General features: G+C 32.5%; 1 protein-coding gene and 1 long non-coding RNA gene across 2 annotated transcripts; both read right to left on the reverse strand.

Moving 5' to 3' along the window:
* Positions 1–3407: 3407 nt before the first annotated feature.
* LOC127710613 (sulfotransferase 1C2-like) lies at positions 3408–6956 on the reverse strand. Its single transcript, XM_052216565.1, has 4 exons — positions 6839–6956; positions 5904–6010; positions 4532–4700; positions 3408–4008 (listed from the first exon to the last, which is right to left on the reverse strand). Exons 1-4 carry the CDS (start codon positions 6897–6899, stop codon positions 3899–3901), a joined length of 447 nt encoding a protein of 148 aa, XP_052072525.1. The 5' UTR covers positions 6900–6956; the 3' UTR covers positions 3408–3898.
* Positions 6957–12785: 5829 nt separating this feature from the next.
* Positions 12786–17074, reverse strand: LOC127710626 (uncharacterized). Its single transcript, XR_007986248.1, has 3 exons — positions 16998–17074; positions 14723–14862; positions 12786–12972 (listed from the first exon to the last, which is right to left on the reverse strand). It is a non-coding gene; the product is annotated as an uncharacterized LOC127710626 (long non-coding RNA).
* Positions 17075–17405: the final 331 nt, after the last annotated feature.

The following is a 17405-nucleotide window of genomic DNA, read 5'->3' on the forward strand; positions in this document are numbered from 1 at the left end:
CTTCATGTATGTCTTTCAAGATTGCAAACATATTTAAAGAACAGAAACTTACCTCATTATATTATTCCGGCAAGGAATTTATTCACTTCAAAAATGACACCTGGTTTTTTGCTTTACATTACAAAATGCGATTAAAAAGTATATCCAAGACATAACAAATGTAATCAATTTGAGATCATTTGACTTTGTCCGCGGGGTTTTTTCAACAAAATAACCAGTTGAAAATATATAGTGAAGCTTCTATTATTGTTTGTTATTGCACCCAAAAGTTAGATAAATTGTTTTTCCACTATAGTCAAACAAATCTATTTTGGGTAAAATACAACAGAGTAGTTACAGAAAAAAGCATTGAAACATACGAAAATGTTTTAAACGGAATAAGCGCTGCTAGTGATAATGCTGTTTTCAGAGATCTATTTTCTTTGCTCACAAAAAGCATTCTATGTGTATTATCGTATTCGTACTACAGAAAAAATCATGACGATAAGTATTTAAAAAATGGAACATTTTTGAATGTAACACTTTGTTCTAACATTTCATCCTTACAACTAAGGTCTGCTACCATTTTGTTCATGGAAAACAGATCTGATGAATGTATCACTGTATGTGAAATTCTATTGAAAAAACGATTAAATGTCATACCAATGAAGAAAACATTTTATGATATTGTTCAAAAAGTGAGGGATGTTACCAAATTGTGTATGGCAATTGATCAGCTTGAACAACTCAAACACATCCGACAAGAGATGTTAGCTGCTGCATATTCCTTAGAAAATAAGCCTACTACATATATTCCATCTGAAAACTCCAAAGGAGCGGATATAATGAAGATCGTGGATTCTTCCAGACACCACTTTTACGTACGGTACATGACTGCGGAAATGTGGGCCGTTCCCGATGTTATTCAATTTGAACTTCTGTCAGTGCCCACTAAACTGAAGAAACATTTAAGTGATGGTTGTCCGTGTCCAAAATATGATCAAGTTCCTGCAATACAAATGCATCCTCTTCTTATATGTTATTTGCTACTTTTCTTAAGTTTCGACAGAAAAGCAGATTTTTCTATGAGAAATTCAATACTACTAAGACTAAATTATCTCAAAAGAGATGACGTCTCGGTTGACAATGACAATGGCGTTTTATTATATAATATTCTCGCGTATTGCAATGGCAAAGCAGACCATAAGGAAAAAGCAGCAAAATATGTAGTACAATCCTTAAAAATATTTCCGTCGCGCCAGAATGCTGCTTTCGGATATCTGAAAAACATTATTCAACAGTCATTGAAATTTATAACGAATATTTGAATGCGGTGTTCAAAAACGGTTTAAAATAAAACTTATACAAGATACTAGTATCGACCATGTGTATGTTATTATGCTACATTATCGTTATCATCTGGACTATGAAACATCGGTAACTGACAAAAAAAAAAAGGAATATTATTTAAAAATTAACCGTCAGAACTACTTAAAATGGCACTAATTTGTAAAGAGGGTTGGTGTATGCTACATTTCTTATAATAATCTGCTTTTCAAAAATCATGTAACAAAGGTCAGTTAATTTTTCTTGCCACCACATACGCTCAAACCCATCAACTGCCTCTAAATAAAGTCAAGTTCGAACTGATGAAAAATTTAAGTAAAAAGTAATATTTTATGTATGTTCTGAAAAAATAGCATTCATCACACAGGGGAGGATCCAGGACTTCGATGTCTGGGAGGGGGGGAGGGGGGAGGACACCATGAAACCAAAATTAGATATTTGTTGAGAGATTAATGTCTATGCGAGTGTAGGTGGCAATAGTTGTATTGTGTTTGTGTATGTACGTTGTTTTGTTTTTGTTTTTGTTTGTTTTGTTTTTGTTTTTGTTTTTTTTTTTTTGGGGGGGGGGGGGGTAGATCATCGTTTTTTTTTATTTCTATATGTCTTAATTTTTGAACTTAAGTGTTACCATTTCACGTTATTCTTTTATCATTATTATATTCGTCCTAAACATGCATTAGATATTTGCCACTGGACATTAAGCAACGCGCAATCAATTCATCTATTCTTTATATTTCATCATCTTTTAATTCTGTTATCTATAGTTTTTGGTCCCACTCCTAATCTAACCTTGCATGCCCATTATTCTCCTATCTGTAATCCCAATTCATACCCTCATAAATGGTGACCCATTCAAAGCCTCATATGGTAAACGGACAGAAAGTCACAGTACAGAAAGTCACGAATTTGATTGGACAAAAAGTCAAAAATTTTATGGTGCACTTTTTTTGTGGAAAAAAGAGGGGGCAATGAGTCTTTAAAACAAATTCATTGATGCCTTTTTTGAAAATAAGACGAAAAAAATACGACATTCATTTAACAAAATCGTGTATGATATTAAAATAAAACAAGTCACATTATACATTAAAGACAGTTTCGAGAAAAAATTACATTCACAAGAACTGGTAATGTGAGTATTTTGTTATGAAGACATATTCCATATTTCGATACCAACAATCTTGACGCTAAATATCTATGCGTTATTGTGTACCTTTTATTATAAAAAAAAGACACATATTATACAGTGTAGTTCATAATTTCTTTGTGATCAGAAGATTTAACCTGTTACATGTAATCATTCTTGTAATCAATCTTAATTGTAATATTGTATTAAAAACCAATACAATTATTCGTACTATTCCAATCAACATGTACATGTAGTTTTTACATTAAAGCTTTTGCAGAGACATTACACACAACGCACAGATAAGTTGTCATAAATCATGCATGTTGAAGATTGGATTAATTAACGTCGAGTTAAAAGTCAAATCAAGCTGTGATTAAATTTCCGTTCTAGATAAGCACATTCAGTAGCTATAAAATTATGTTAGAAATTTTCTTTTGCGACCTGGACTGGAAGGGGGGGGGGGGCGGGGAGGAGCACCCCCGGTAAATCTGCCACTGACACAGACTGCAAACATTTGATCGTAATCACTTATCCATCAACCAGTACTGCATGTTTACAAAAAGCGGTTATGGAAACGAATCGAAAACAACTGTCATATTTCTGACTTGGTACAGTCAATTCCTTATGTAGACAATCGTGGATTAAACCTTGTTGTATAGCTTGCTTAACTTCTAACTTATATGACAGACGCACAGAAGCCCATTATGTTGACATCAATATGTGAGCATAACAAACAGACAAATGTACAAAATGTCAAAAATTGGGGTACAGCAGTCAACATTGTGTTATGAAATCAGATTCGTCAACAGAGTGAGTATCTTTAGTAATAGTAAAAGTTCAATGATAAGTTAATATTGATATCAAAAGACTTATACACAAATGGAGAATTATTGAAATATCTGTAAATTTATAAATTAAAGTATAAAAATTTGTATGATATTTTGTTACTTTCTCATATACAATTAACAGCTGTTTACGTACAAATATGCATGCTTTAATACAGTCATACTTGGCCATTTTGACGTCCTTTTGATATGTTGAGTATTATAGCAATGTGTATCCCGATTGAAAAATTATATTCGAGAAAAATGAAAGACTTCTCTAGAATCTTTAGATGTTACTTATTTTTTTTTATATATGCAAGATTTCCATCGTCTACAGTATATAATCTCGTGCTATAGTACAATTCTACGGGATAAATAATTAGTCCTCAGTTTTGTCCATTCGGTTATTACCATATTCACTGGTTCTTTATTGTAACTCGTTACAGAACCATCTTTCGTTAACAATTCATTACTAGGATAATAATTTTCCGCAATATTGTTTCTCTCGGGTATGTCATGTGGTGTCCGTTGAGACGTACTTTGAGTTGTTCCCGGACAATTAACGATCATTTGTCATCAAACAAACATATAATTATGCATTCAAGTTGTCAGATACAGAGTTTTATTCGAATTGAAAACGTATTGCGGAATCAGACATTTTTCTTTGCAATAGTTCGTCAAATTGTTTGTTTTGTGCAACCGTGAATAAGTTTTTCCAGTCTCCAATCTCACCTGAAAAATATAAAACAACACAACGCATTGATAAAAAGAATAAATAAAAAAAAATACATGCAACTGCACTATAATACAAAAATAAGGAGATGATGTATGATTCCCAATGAGACAACTATCCACCAAAGTTCAAACAAAGTGGAAGTTAGCAATTATACGTAACCGTGCGGGCTTCAACGTGAGAAAAAACCCATACCGTATAGTTTGATATGAAAAGGCCCCGACACGAGAAATATGAAAGAATAAAAAGAAAAAACTAACGGCCTAATTCATAAAAAAACAATTAACGAAAAAAAAATATGACAGACATGAACTATCGACAACCACTGAATTACATCATTGGCTTTCAAATATTCAGCTTCCATCATTTTTGTCCATCGTTCCTGGTAAAGGTTAATCTGGAAAGCGCTTTATTTTCATTTTGTAAATGTGTGTCATAGATATTTCACAACAGTCTACTTTAAGGTAGTTCTCAGACCTACATGTTAAACAAAAAGTTGAATTAAGTGATGTTTACATGTACCTTTCCTATACAACGTAGACCGGCCTTTAGGATCAATTGCTACCAAATCATCAACTTTATTCTTTTTCATGTATTCAAAACTACATTTACGTTCTATCTCATTATAAAAAGATGCATCTCGTTCCACACAGAGAAATTCACCCAATTTCTTCACGTTTACTGCAAAATTCTGAAAATGAATTGCTTGAAAATTAACAACGTTTTCGCGCTCTATTATCGTTTAATAACAACGGATAATTGCTATCAACAAATGGTATATGGGTAGGCACTTCTTTCAAATGTGCAAGTATATATCAAAAAACAAAAGAAGTATTAAAAACTTTGTGAATGCCTGCAAAAAAAAATGAACTAAATCAGAATTATCTGGTTATTAAACTCCTAAAGGAAAAGTGAGGCGACAGATATCAAAGGGATAATCAAACTCATTAGCCGAACACAAACTGACAATTTTATAGAAAGATAAAAGAAGAATGCGTCTGAGGACACGCATGCCCCAGCTCAAGCTTTGCAATTTCAAATTTATAAAGGCACATAACTCTAGTAGGTAAATCAACCCAAATTCAAAATCTGTATTCATGTTAAAGTTTTATTCCTTGTATATGAGTTTCATAAAATTTGGATGAGAAAAACCTATTTGCGGAAACGAAAATGGGACGAACGGAAAGAGGAACAGCTGCAAGGTCAAGGGTAACACTTAATGAACTCAGTGCCTACGGCGAGGGCATGAAACAAAATCAATCAAAAGACAAACATCAGCATCAAAACACAACACAATAAAAGACTAAACTACACGATCCCACAAAAAACCGGGGGTTATCTCAGGTGCTCCGGAAAGATATGCAGGTCCTGCTCAAAATGATACTTAGGAATCATTTTCAAATAAAAAAAGGGTTTAGTATAACAAAAAAAAAAAAAACCTGGGAGCACGTATTTGACATTCGTCAGTGACTTTGTAGTATCTGTATTTTTTCAATTGTTATAAAGATTTGTATTTCTATTTTTTAAATGTCATAAGGATAGTCATAATAGTCAGTTGAGTTGAGTTCATCATATGTTTTAATAGTGATATAGTTAACTTTTTTTTCTTTGCATTAATTGTTTTAACTGACTTTGATGTTGTCAATATTTGTTTTGAATTACTTAACATACTTTCAGGGGGTTGATATGCGATCGGAAGAAAAGCTACCTTCCATCAATTTATAATTGAATCATATTGCGTCTACGTATTGTTTTATTTTAATGGGATATTGTCACGACAGATTAGTCCTAGTTAAAACAGTTGTATCAAAGGTTCATCGAATGCTTTTAACTTTATGTACAGTTCCCTACACGAAAACATGTTTACTTAAGTCATGTGTCTTTTAATCTTTACCTTCTTCAAATCTTCATAAAATATCGGAAATATGTTTGTCGGATTTTTCTTTAGTTCTGTTGCCCATTCTAATGTGTAATCGAACCAATCTCCATACACTCGAGGAACTGAAATAAATAAAAATATCATATATAATTATTGAATGATATAAAATAATAATATGTTAGGTTATTGAATGAAATTGTTTAACACTTTAACCCTAATTTATAATACATATATCTCCGAATAGTTTAGAAGTATATTTTCAACTTTCACTTTTATTTCTCCAACCTAAGATTTTTCAATTTAAAGATCGGCATTTTGCTTCTGAAACAAGAACTTTTTGGTAAATACTTTTTAGTCACCTCTTCGAACATCTTACGGACGCCATCATAACAGGCATAGTTTGGGTGTCCGTTAGGGAGTATCAGTGTCACAGTTAATAATGTTTTGAAGCAAATCACGTACTATTTTTTTCTCATTTTTTCATTATTACCGAATAAGACTAATCTTGGTTTTATCTAAAACTTGTTATCATAAGCAACACGACAGCTACAACTTGTAGAACAGGAATTTCTTATCCAACTGGAGCATATTAGTTCGTCAATATCTTTTGGCAGGACTGGCTCCGTACAATGCATATATTTTAAACAAGTACATGTATCACTTCAAACGTTGTCTGGACACGCCCCCCTTTTTTTCAAAATCAATGATTCACACCGGGTTTAACTGTTTATAAACTACAAATTTATTAGTTTGCATTTGTTTTTGTATTTTGAAAATAACGACAATAGCGTTTTGTATCCCTCATCATGCAATTCTTAACTTCCGTGTCCTTTGTAAATGTATAATCGTTTATAACTTAGCAAATCGCACAACGATTTTAGTTTATGTATTTCAAAAAATACAAAATGAACAATTCTCAACATAAAGTTTTATAAAAACAATTCCTTTACCTCCTTCTTGCATGTTTCGATTAAAGTAATCAGACCATTTGAGATTTTCCAATCCGGGCATTTTCCCTAATATTGCAAAATAGTACGAAATCTTTAGGATTTCCCAGAACTAAAACTGTTTTATGGGCCTTTTTCAAAAAATGTGGATTTTCTTGTACAATCAATATTTCTAAAAAAGTGTAAATATTTTTATCCAGTTTTTAGATACACAATTTAGTTTTTGGTGTGTGTAACAAGTTCCAGCAAATTCAATATGAAATTTAGCTAGAAAAATTGCTTCCAGTGGGTTTCAAAGGGTCCAAAAAAAAAACAAATTGCTTGTACGAAATTAAAAAACTAGTCTTTTTTACATGCTGGTTTTAATACCAAGCGGAAATCATTAATTTTTTTTGGTTATTATGAATATATAGGTATCACTGCAGGTATGTATACACAAATACAGGGAATTATTAGATTTTATTAGCATTTTTTTTTACTTTTCATTTCGTACTTTAAAAAATGTCAACTACATAACACAAATGAAATAGTGTTGCCAATAAACAACTGATTATATCCCTTGTAACTAAGGAAGTGCTCTCTACTAACTCTTCATCCTCTGATGACGTGCTTAAAGTTACAGGATGACATCATGAATTCATTTCAATGTAGATTAGTTTTGGTGAGTACAAATTACTCCGTAATTTAATTCTATGTCAACTTTGTAACGGCAAAAACATTGATTAATTTTTTGCATAAATATTTTTTTTTACATAAATCATTCAAAGTCTATCATGTCTATAATACTGACTCTAATTCAATAAAAAACATTTATCTGGTAGTATTAGGGGCAAGAAAAACATCCGAAAACCACAAATAGGTCAACTACATAACGGTCAACTACATAACGCATCGAATCGTTATGTAGTTGACAGAAAGCGTTATGTAGTTGACAATGCTGAATTAAATTGACTTGAGGTCACCTTGTCGGGCTAATCATCGAACCTTATACTATGATTTAGCATCCATAATTTGAACTTGTTTATCTATTTGCTTTCTTAAACAGAATAATTGTTTTAAAACTTGTTGTGGTGTTTCCAAATGTACATTTTATCGTATTTTGTATCCGGTAGCCCTGTACCACTAGAATTGGTTGCTTGGTGGCTTTTATATACCGTGATTTTATAATGCCGTGAAATATACCTTTAAATAACTGTAACAGGTAACATTTTATCGTATTTTGTATCCGGTAGCCCTGTACCACTAGAATTGATCAGAATTGGTTGCTTGGTGGCTTTTATATACCGTGATTTTATAATGCTGTGAAATATACCTTTAAATAACTGTAAAAGTTAACACCAATCGTCTGTGTGATTGATGTAGACATCAGTTTGTAAATATAATGATTGTTTATTGATTTTCTGTCAATCAGTAATAAAGTTTATGTATGCGTTATTTCAGAATCCTCGCTACTTGAATTTAGGATAACTGCGTGTTAAATTTTTGCGTGTGTTTTACCAATCAGCGAAAATAATACACAGCGAAAATTTAACATGCCCATTTTGCCATTAAATCGCGAAATAAACCAGACGCGAAAAAACCCCGATATATATACGGTATATATAAAACATGGTTTCACTTTGCTGCAAAAAATCTGTAATTTTTATTTTTTATCATTCCAGCTGTAATACAAACTAGTTACGAAAGGTAAAATGGGTCTTACAGTGAAAGAAAGACAACAACGTTTTAGGGACAAATTAAAAGGAGACCCAGACAGATTAGAGGCCTTCAGGGCAAAGGAAAGAAAGCGGTATCATGACTACAAAGAAATTGGTATGGTTAAATCTATAAACGAGATGTCTGAAAGATCAAAAAGAAGTAAAAGAAGGCGATGGAGGTTATCAAAGAATAAAGAAAGACAACGAAAAAAATACCTTGAAAACGACTTAACTCCACCAGCATCACCAGCTCATATAGAAATGGTAATTCCACAACCACCCACATGTTCCCGTCAAAAAATCCAAAGTAAGAAAAAAAGAAACAGAGATCAAGCAAAATGCTATAGAGATAAAGCTATATTAGAGAAAAAGTTGGAAATCACAAAAAGGAAAGCTGAATTGTACAGATTACGTGTACATAGAATGGAAACAGAGAGAAGAAATGTAGATTCTCCAAGATCAAAGACAAAAAAACTGCTCAGAAACTTTTCAAATTATGATGCCAAACACTGTAAAGTGAGAAAAGCTTTAAACTTTCACCATGCACTCCTCAAGCAGCTAAGCGAGAAGTACAAATTAAATTCAGCTAAAAGACACCTATCTGAAGCAATTGTGGGAAGAGTTATAAGAAAATACAAATTTGTTTCTGAAGCTAGACGTACAATTGGAGTACGAGGTGGAAAAGATAGAAGACAAAAGAAAGGTTCAAAGACTGTGAACATGAAGAAAGCAGTCAAAGAGTTTTTTGAGCGTGACGACAATTCACGAATGTCGACAGGAATGAGACAAACAGTTACTAAAAACAAAGAGAAACGCCAAAAAAGATTCATGCTTGATACCCTTCAACATTTGTACAGGAAATTCAAAGCAGAGAGATATGAAACATGTAAAAGTATCAGTTTTACTACATTCTGGAGACTGAAAACATTCTGGGTTAAATGTCCTACAGAAAAGGAACGAGAAACATGTTTATGTAAAACATGTGAGAACTTATCATATATGGCTAAAGAGCTTTACGGAAATGATGTGATATCAACAAAAGATATTTCTGTTCTAGTGGAACAGGTTGCATGTTCAACGGACAGTATGAATTGTATGTTTGGAAACTGTAAGATGTGCAAGGAAAAACAGATTGATCTCAAAGAGTTTGACCAAAACAAACTAGTAACTTGGACTCAATGGGTTACAGAAAAAGAAAAAAGAGAGATAAAAGGAGACATCAAAGATGTAACAATAACTAAAAGAAAAGAAGAAGAGATAACCGCAGGCGACTTACTTGACAAAGTCCATGATGAACTTTGGCTCAAGTATAGGAGACATTCGTTTATGATTGATAACCAAATGAACCATTACAAAAATGTTAAAGGGACATTGAAACCATCAGAATGTTTTTTGCACATTGATTTCGCTGAAAACTACATCGCAAAATTGGCAAGAGAAATTCAAAGTAAACACTTTGGTGCATCTCAGGTACAAATTTCTCTTCATACTGGGTATTTCGTTACAGGAACAATGACTTCTTTAAAGTCATTCTGTGGCGTGTCAGATTCATTACAACATGATCCTATCTCAGTTTGGGCATACTTGAAACCAATATTGATGCAAATTAGATCTGAATATCCAGAGGTAGATACACTGCATTTTTACAGTGACGGGCCATCCTCCCAGTACAAGCAGAAGATGAACTTTTATTTATTTAGCACAGAAGTATTTGACCATGGCTTCAAGCAAGCATCATGGAATTTTCATGCTTCAGGCCATGGCAAAGGAATTCCAGATGGAATAGGTGCATCCGTCAAAAGGTCGGCAGATCTAAAAGTGAAACATGGAGTAGATATTGTAAATGCAACTGATCTCTGTAAACAGATTTGGGAAGCTAACAGTTCTGTTAATGTTTATCTCATCAAAGAGAAGGACATTTTAGACATTGAGTCAAAAGTGAGGTCCTGCAACCTGAAAACAATACCAGGAACCATGAAGATACACCAGCTATTTACAGAGAAGATGGGTAGTGTCAGGTATCGATCTGTAAGTTGTGAATGTTATGAAAAAGTTTGTGATGGCCATGACCAGCAACCATTCACCTTTTCCCCGATTTGTACTGAAAAAACATTCGTTAAACGAACAAAGCAGATTGAAACGTCTGAAAATGAAACGAAACCCAAGGATGAACCTAAGAAAACAAGAATCGAAAATGATACTGTTGATGAGGACAGGACTGAAGGGAGAAGAAGAGAAGGCAAATACAGGAGGTTTCTGAAATTATTGCAAGCATGTGAAACATTTGATGAACTGCAACTGAAGTGTGTTGAAATTCATGAGCAAATAGAAGAGGTGAGTGGGTCTGCAAGAAACAATGAACATTATTCTACAGATATTTTGTCCGTTGCACTTCTCCCAACAGATTACGAAACAAAGGGGGATGTACCCGTGACAGTGAGAGCAGATGGTGATTGTTTGCCAGCCTCTGGCAGTATGTTTGTATTTGGTAATGACAAACACCCATCAGAAATTAGAACCCGAATTATCATAGAACAGGTGATGAATGCAGAGTTCTATCTAAATGAAGATAATCTTTTGAAAGGCTATGATAGAAGCAATTTCAAAACAGGCACATTGATAAAAGGATACACCATGTATTCAGACGAATACATGCATGGCAATCACATCACAGACACAGTGATAAAGGAAATCTATTCTAAAGAAGTTCTAAAAATAACAAAAGAAAGAACATATTTGGGCATATGGCAGATCCATAGTCTTTCTTCAGTCATTGGGATGATGATTGATTCTATCTATCCTGAGAAAGGCAATCCGTCAGTCAGAAAACATCTTTGTAGACATATATAGCCACGAGAGGTACGTTCATCAATGCCAGCCCAAATTATGTGGACCACAACTAGGCTTGATATGAATAACAATAACTGGGTGCCCAATCATTTCGTACCAGTCTTGCCAAAGAAATCGTCTGATCCTATCACATTTGAAAATGTTAGAATAAAAAATGCGTACAAAGAGCTGTTGATTTCGAGATCTCAAAAGCAACAAAACAAAGATAGCAGCAGGATTGAAGACAATACAGTAACCATTGATGCCTGTATTGGAAGTCATGTGCTTGTATTGTATTATGGTCAAGCATATCCTGGTCTGGTTGAAAATGTTGACATGGAGTCTCAGATGGTTTTCGTAGAATGCATGCACACAGTTGGGAAAAAAAATAACAACTGTTTTTCGTGGCCACGAAAGATGCGTGATAGAAACTGGTATGATATTGATGACATTCTCAGAACAATTCCACCTCCCGAGGCTGTGAAAGGGAATGATTCACATTTCAAGGTTAATGATTCAGACTGGAGAGAAGTCATGGTACAGCTGGGTATAAAGGACTTTGTTTAATTACTCGATCCTCTGAAGATACTTTTTTATTAACTTTTGTTGTTGTTTGAATATATGTTGTTATCAGTCGTCAGTTCCATTGTCAGAAGTTTCAAGTTTACTTTACTCGTGATAATATTGTCCTAAATATGCTATATGTGTTTGCTATCTGATTCTTTTCAATGAAGGTCATTTTTTTTCTTGTTAATCTGAGATTCGATTCGAGATGGAGTTCAAGGTTCATTGTTAATTTTTTATTTTCTAGTCAATTAACAGCAAGAAATGCTTTTTTGTCAACCACATAACGATGATGTCAACTACATAACACATATTTCAACTACATAACACTTGTCAAATGTTGGTGTTTGTGCCTTATAATACTTGATTTAATCTATTGTTGATAGTTGTCAATATTACAATTGTCATATATTTCAATTTTATGGTAATTCAATTATAAAAATATTATTTTGGTGCAATCTATACTGAGTTTTATAGTTGATTTACACAAGTATTCTGACCCTTCCATTAAAAATCTGCATAATGTCAAAAATATGTTTCTAAAAAGTGTTATTTTAACTGTTTTGAAAAAAGTGTGATGGTTTTTATGGAAATATATATCAAGCAAAATGTAATTATTATTAAAAAAAATTTAGGGACCGAAACTAAATCCGTTATGCAGTTGACATTTGTCCCATACTTGTTTCTATTTTATTTTTTTAAATATGTTTGTAGTAGCATTTAAGATTGCATATTTTTATTTCAGTTTGTATTGTTGTTAAACTATTCAATTTCATTTATTAAAGTTGAAAATTTAATATTTTTTTGTATAGTTATTTCACAACTGAAATATCCACATTTTTTGAAAATGACCCTTATAAGACTTTTATAAATGCTTTGCGGGCAGAAATTTCAGAGGAAGATCTGAATGAACAATTCGTGGATCTGGTCTATCTTCGAACGCCTTAAGTTGTGTGTATTCAAGATTGCAACCCAATACTGTTTCTTTTGTTACATCGCAACTTCCGGAAAGCAGCATGGAGATGATTTCTAACAACCAATGGGAACCTGTGTAAATAAGACAAAGATTAAAAATCATCATTTGTTATATAACTGTAAAGTCAACACTATAACACAAACACATATTTAATTATAGAAGAAAAAAGGAAAGAAAAACATACTGCACATCCATTATATTTGAACCCTTTTTTTCTAGTAAGAGATACAATTATTCACCACAATCAACATTTTACAAATTTAAAGAAAGTACACAAAAGAAATTAAACTTTTCAATTCGCACATGTAGCTCATTTATTAACCAGATATTTCTTCAAACGTTGCTTAGGCTAAAGCCTGTGCTAAATGGCTACCTAATACTACATACTATAAGAGCCTAGTTGGCAATTGTGGTTAGAATATATCAAACTAAGGTATAACTGTCAGATTCTGGCCCTGTCCGTGTTGTTGTTAACATGTCATTTTGATTTTATGAAGTGTCTTATATTCTAACAACCAATAAGAACCTGTGTAAATAAGACAAAGATTAAAAATCTTCATTTGTTATATAACTGTTGATAAATATTCCGTATCAACTTCACAAATAATACATGATGGTCTTGATGTATAGATTCTGCGTACTGACGTTGTTTATAATCTTAATAACGTGTTATATTGTTCTTTTATTTGTCTTTGTTCTATTATTAATATTACTTTTACTGTTTGGTCTGTTTTCCGTGATATCCATTTGACGTGGCTCGGTACTTATAGATCCCGTCAATGTGTTGTTTGTATTATCTTTGATTTTTGCTGGTGTGTTATGTACGTGTGACTTTTTGTGTTTCTTTGGTACATATGACGTGGCTCTGTACCTTTTAAGATCCTGCCATTATGTTATTGTTCTATTATAATTTTGAAAATACTTTGAACGACAAAATTATTTTACTCGCGTAGTGGTATTAACCATATGTGGATTCTTTAAAATTCTAAAGAACTTCTGCAGAATTTTAAATATCGGTCTTTTTCTGAAATTAGTTCTAACAAAACCTTTGATTTTTCAACCCTGTTTACCACCATTCCCCATGTGAAATTATGATTTTGAAAATACTTTGAACGACAAAATTATTTTATATTTCTTCCTGTGTGACGTTTACATTCTGACGTCAAACACGCGACTCTACACTAGAGTTGATGTGAATGCAGTCACAGGACTTCAAATATTTCAATCCTTTAAAATACATATATAAGTAAGCAATGAATGTGGTTGTTAAATTTGATAGATGCTTTTTGTGCTTCTTTGTTAAATGTTGTTTGTTTTTGTTCTAATTGAGATTGTGACACAGTGATGACTGCTGTACCCCTATTTTGACAATTTTACCTATTATGTCTGTTTTGTTCACGCATCGTTGTAAATATAATGGAATTTGATGCGACTGTCATACAAGTGAGAGGTTTAGCGCTATAAAACCAGGTTCAATCCACCATTTTCTACATTTGAAAATGCCTGTACCAAGTAAGGAATATGACAGTTGTTGTCAATTCGTTTGATGTGTTTTATCATTTGATTTTGCCATTTGATTAGGGACTTTCCGTTTTGAATTTTCCTCGGAGTTCAGTATTTTTGTGATTTTACTTTTTTTTTATGTGTGAAATGGAATTTTGTGCCTACAGCAACACATGTTTATGACAATCTGTATTAATAAAGATGAAACACAAAAATAAACCAACCTTCTAATCTTCAAAATCAAATTCGAAAAGCATAAAGGTGTATTGCACAGCTGAATATCTTTCACACAGTAAGTGATAAGTACGAATAAGTTACCTTATTTCACAGAAGAACAAAGCAGAATGTCTGATTTTCGTGAATCAAAATTCCTTATATCTAACATCTTCTTTTCAACATCGTTCGCGAATTCTGGGTAATCCGGAAGCAAAATACCCTGATAATACGGTATCTTTGATCTGTAAACAAAATTTAAATAAACAGCTGCGCCATGAGCGCATGATACGCCCGTCACTTTTTCAAAGAATAAAGTCCAATAACTTCTCAATGTGATATCAGAAATTCATGAAAAACTAAAGGGAGGTTATCTTTACAGATATAAACCAGTCAAAGTTTTATGATAACTGCTCAAAGCATTGCCCGAAATCAGGAAAATCTCCCCCTTTTTATGAATAAAATCACATAAATCCGAAATGTAAAATCTAAAATTTATAAAAGTTAAAAGGGAGCTTACGTCAATATACATCAACAATTCACAAAAGTCTAATTAAAACTACTGAAAGCATTTTTGAGTTATTGTCCGAAAACTTGAAAATCCATATTTTCTAATGAATAAAACCTCGTAACTCAGAAGCGTAAAATCTAAATTTATAAAAATCGATAGGGAGCTCATGTCAATATATATAAACAATTCACCAAAGTTTTTAGCAAATTGGTGAAAGTATTTTTGAGTTATGGTCCGAAAACTTGAAAATCTCCCTTTTTTTTAATGAAATAAAACCCAAAACTCGGAAACTTAAAATCCAAAATTTATAAAAACGAAAGGGAACTCACATCAATAGATATAAACAGTTCACCAAAGTTTGATGCGAATTGGTTCAAGCGTTTTTGAATTATTGTCCGACATGTTGACAACGGACGGACGGACAGACGGACAACGGTATACCATAATACGTCCCGTAAACGGGCGTATAAAAAAGACTCAAAAAACTTTCACACCATTCACTAAAAAAAAAACCAAACAACGTCATCACTAGCCAGATGGCGTCGGACTTATATACATTAGTGTTGAGAAGCACGGCTGCCGACTTGGCAGATTTTCTCGCTGAGTTGAAGACACATTGGTGGTCTTGTGCTGTTTTCTGCTCTTTGGTCAGGTAGCTGTCTCTTTGAAAGATTCCCCGTGTCCATGCTCTATTCTTAATATATTTGATTGATATATAATTACTACTGGAGAAACTAGAATTAGACACAAGTTGTTTGATGGCAAAATTTCTGTTCCTATCAAATTTACACACATTTTCGAGTGACAGTAAAAATTTAACCGGCCTTCATCCAGGACGCCTCTATTACAAGACCTACCGATTGTATTTATTGTGAATTTGCTCTCGTAACGAACACGAATGAAATATTTTCTACTGTACATTAAGCAGTCAACAATCAATCTTGTGACACAATAAGCATATACACATGCATGTACATACATTCAAAAAATTAGGTCAGTCGTAAACAGTACTGCTTTCTTTAGTTTAACAGTATTTTCCACTGCGAATCAATTGCTATCCATTATTTGAGACAGGCTAAACATCTTTCATCAGTCTATTTAGCTCATCAAATTACATAAATATTTAGATGAAATAGCTTTAATTCTTTTCCAGAAACATTTTATACAACGCGTTGAAAATACTATGAAGAAATGAAAGTTTTGTATTTGATAAAAAATCAGCACGTATAATTATTTCCAAAACTCAACTTGAACGAGTTTTTATTGCTGTTATTTTTTGAAGTTCGATCAATCAAGTTGATTTTCAGTCGAATAATGACTTTTTAATACGTTTTATGTGTTAACGAAGTTTCACAGATAACAATGAAGCGGAAGCCCCCCCCCCCCCACAAAAAAAAATTAAAAAAAAACAAAAGATAAATATTAATTGGTATCTTATAATCATTGTGTACAATTAATAACCCCTGAAGATGCTTTGCATAGTGGAATAATCTATATTTAGATAGTACCTTATAACCCTAGCACATACGATCAATATTCATTCATGATACGTAAACATACAGTTAATTTTTATTTATTAATATTCAATTGTATAAAGTTATGCCCTGTCACATTTGTGTATGTACACTTATGGTATGAAGTTAGTGCAACTTATGACACAAATACATATTTAAACATTGCCACACTGCATAATTTCCTCATTCAAAATAATTTCAATTTAAAATAGGATAGAATTGTGTTTTATAACATTCTAATGTTCTACATGTATTTGCAAATGTAAACAGTGATTGAATAAAAAGTTCATGAGTCTGCTTGTTGATTATTTACAAAAAGCTAACAAGAGATCTAAGCTACTTCTTTTATACTTACACTGTTGAGATCAATTTATCCATGATTACCTTGAGCTATAGGTAATATGATACGCTAAATATATATAACCCTTGTAAAACTACGGAAGCCTGTTAGGGCTATAGTGAAAAATAAAGACATCGTATGGCAGATGATTTTGTCGTTTTAACTGCATTTTATGTTAAAATATAGACAACTTTTATTCGATTGAATAAATAGATAAAATATTTATTGATAAGTGATAAACTAATAAATCAATCGAATAATTTATTTATTGATTATACTAATATTGATTTAGAGAACAACATTTAGTCATTCATATAAGAAAATAGATACAAAGTTTTGATTTTTCTACCCTATATACCACATTGCCTCACATTCTCATTAAGGAATTCACACACCTAATTAAATGGGCATTTAGAAAGTCAG

The sequence above is a fragment of the Mytilus californianus genome, unplaced genomic scaffold, assembly GCF_021869535.1.
Source record: "Mytilus californianus isolate M0D057914Y unplaced genomic scaffold, xbMytCali1.0.p SCAF_8, whole genome shotgun sequence".
NCBI lineage: Eukaryota > Metazoa > Mollusca > Bivalvia > Mytilida > Mytilidae > Mytilus > Mytilus californianus.

Coding starts and splice junctions, on each gene's coding strand:
- LOC127710613 (XM_052216565.1), bottom strand. CDS start 6,899: ATGCCCGGATTGGAAAATCTCAAATGGTCTGATTACTTTAATCGAAAC. Junction 6,011..6,838: donor TCGAAACATGCAAGAAGGAG/GTAAAGGAATTG, acceptor TATTTATTTCAG/TTCCTCGAGTGTATGGAGAT. Junction 4,701..5,903: donor TTTATGAAGATTTGAAGAAG/GTAAAGATTAAA, acceptor ATTCATTTTCAG/AATTTTGCAGTAAACGTGAA.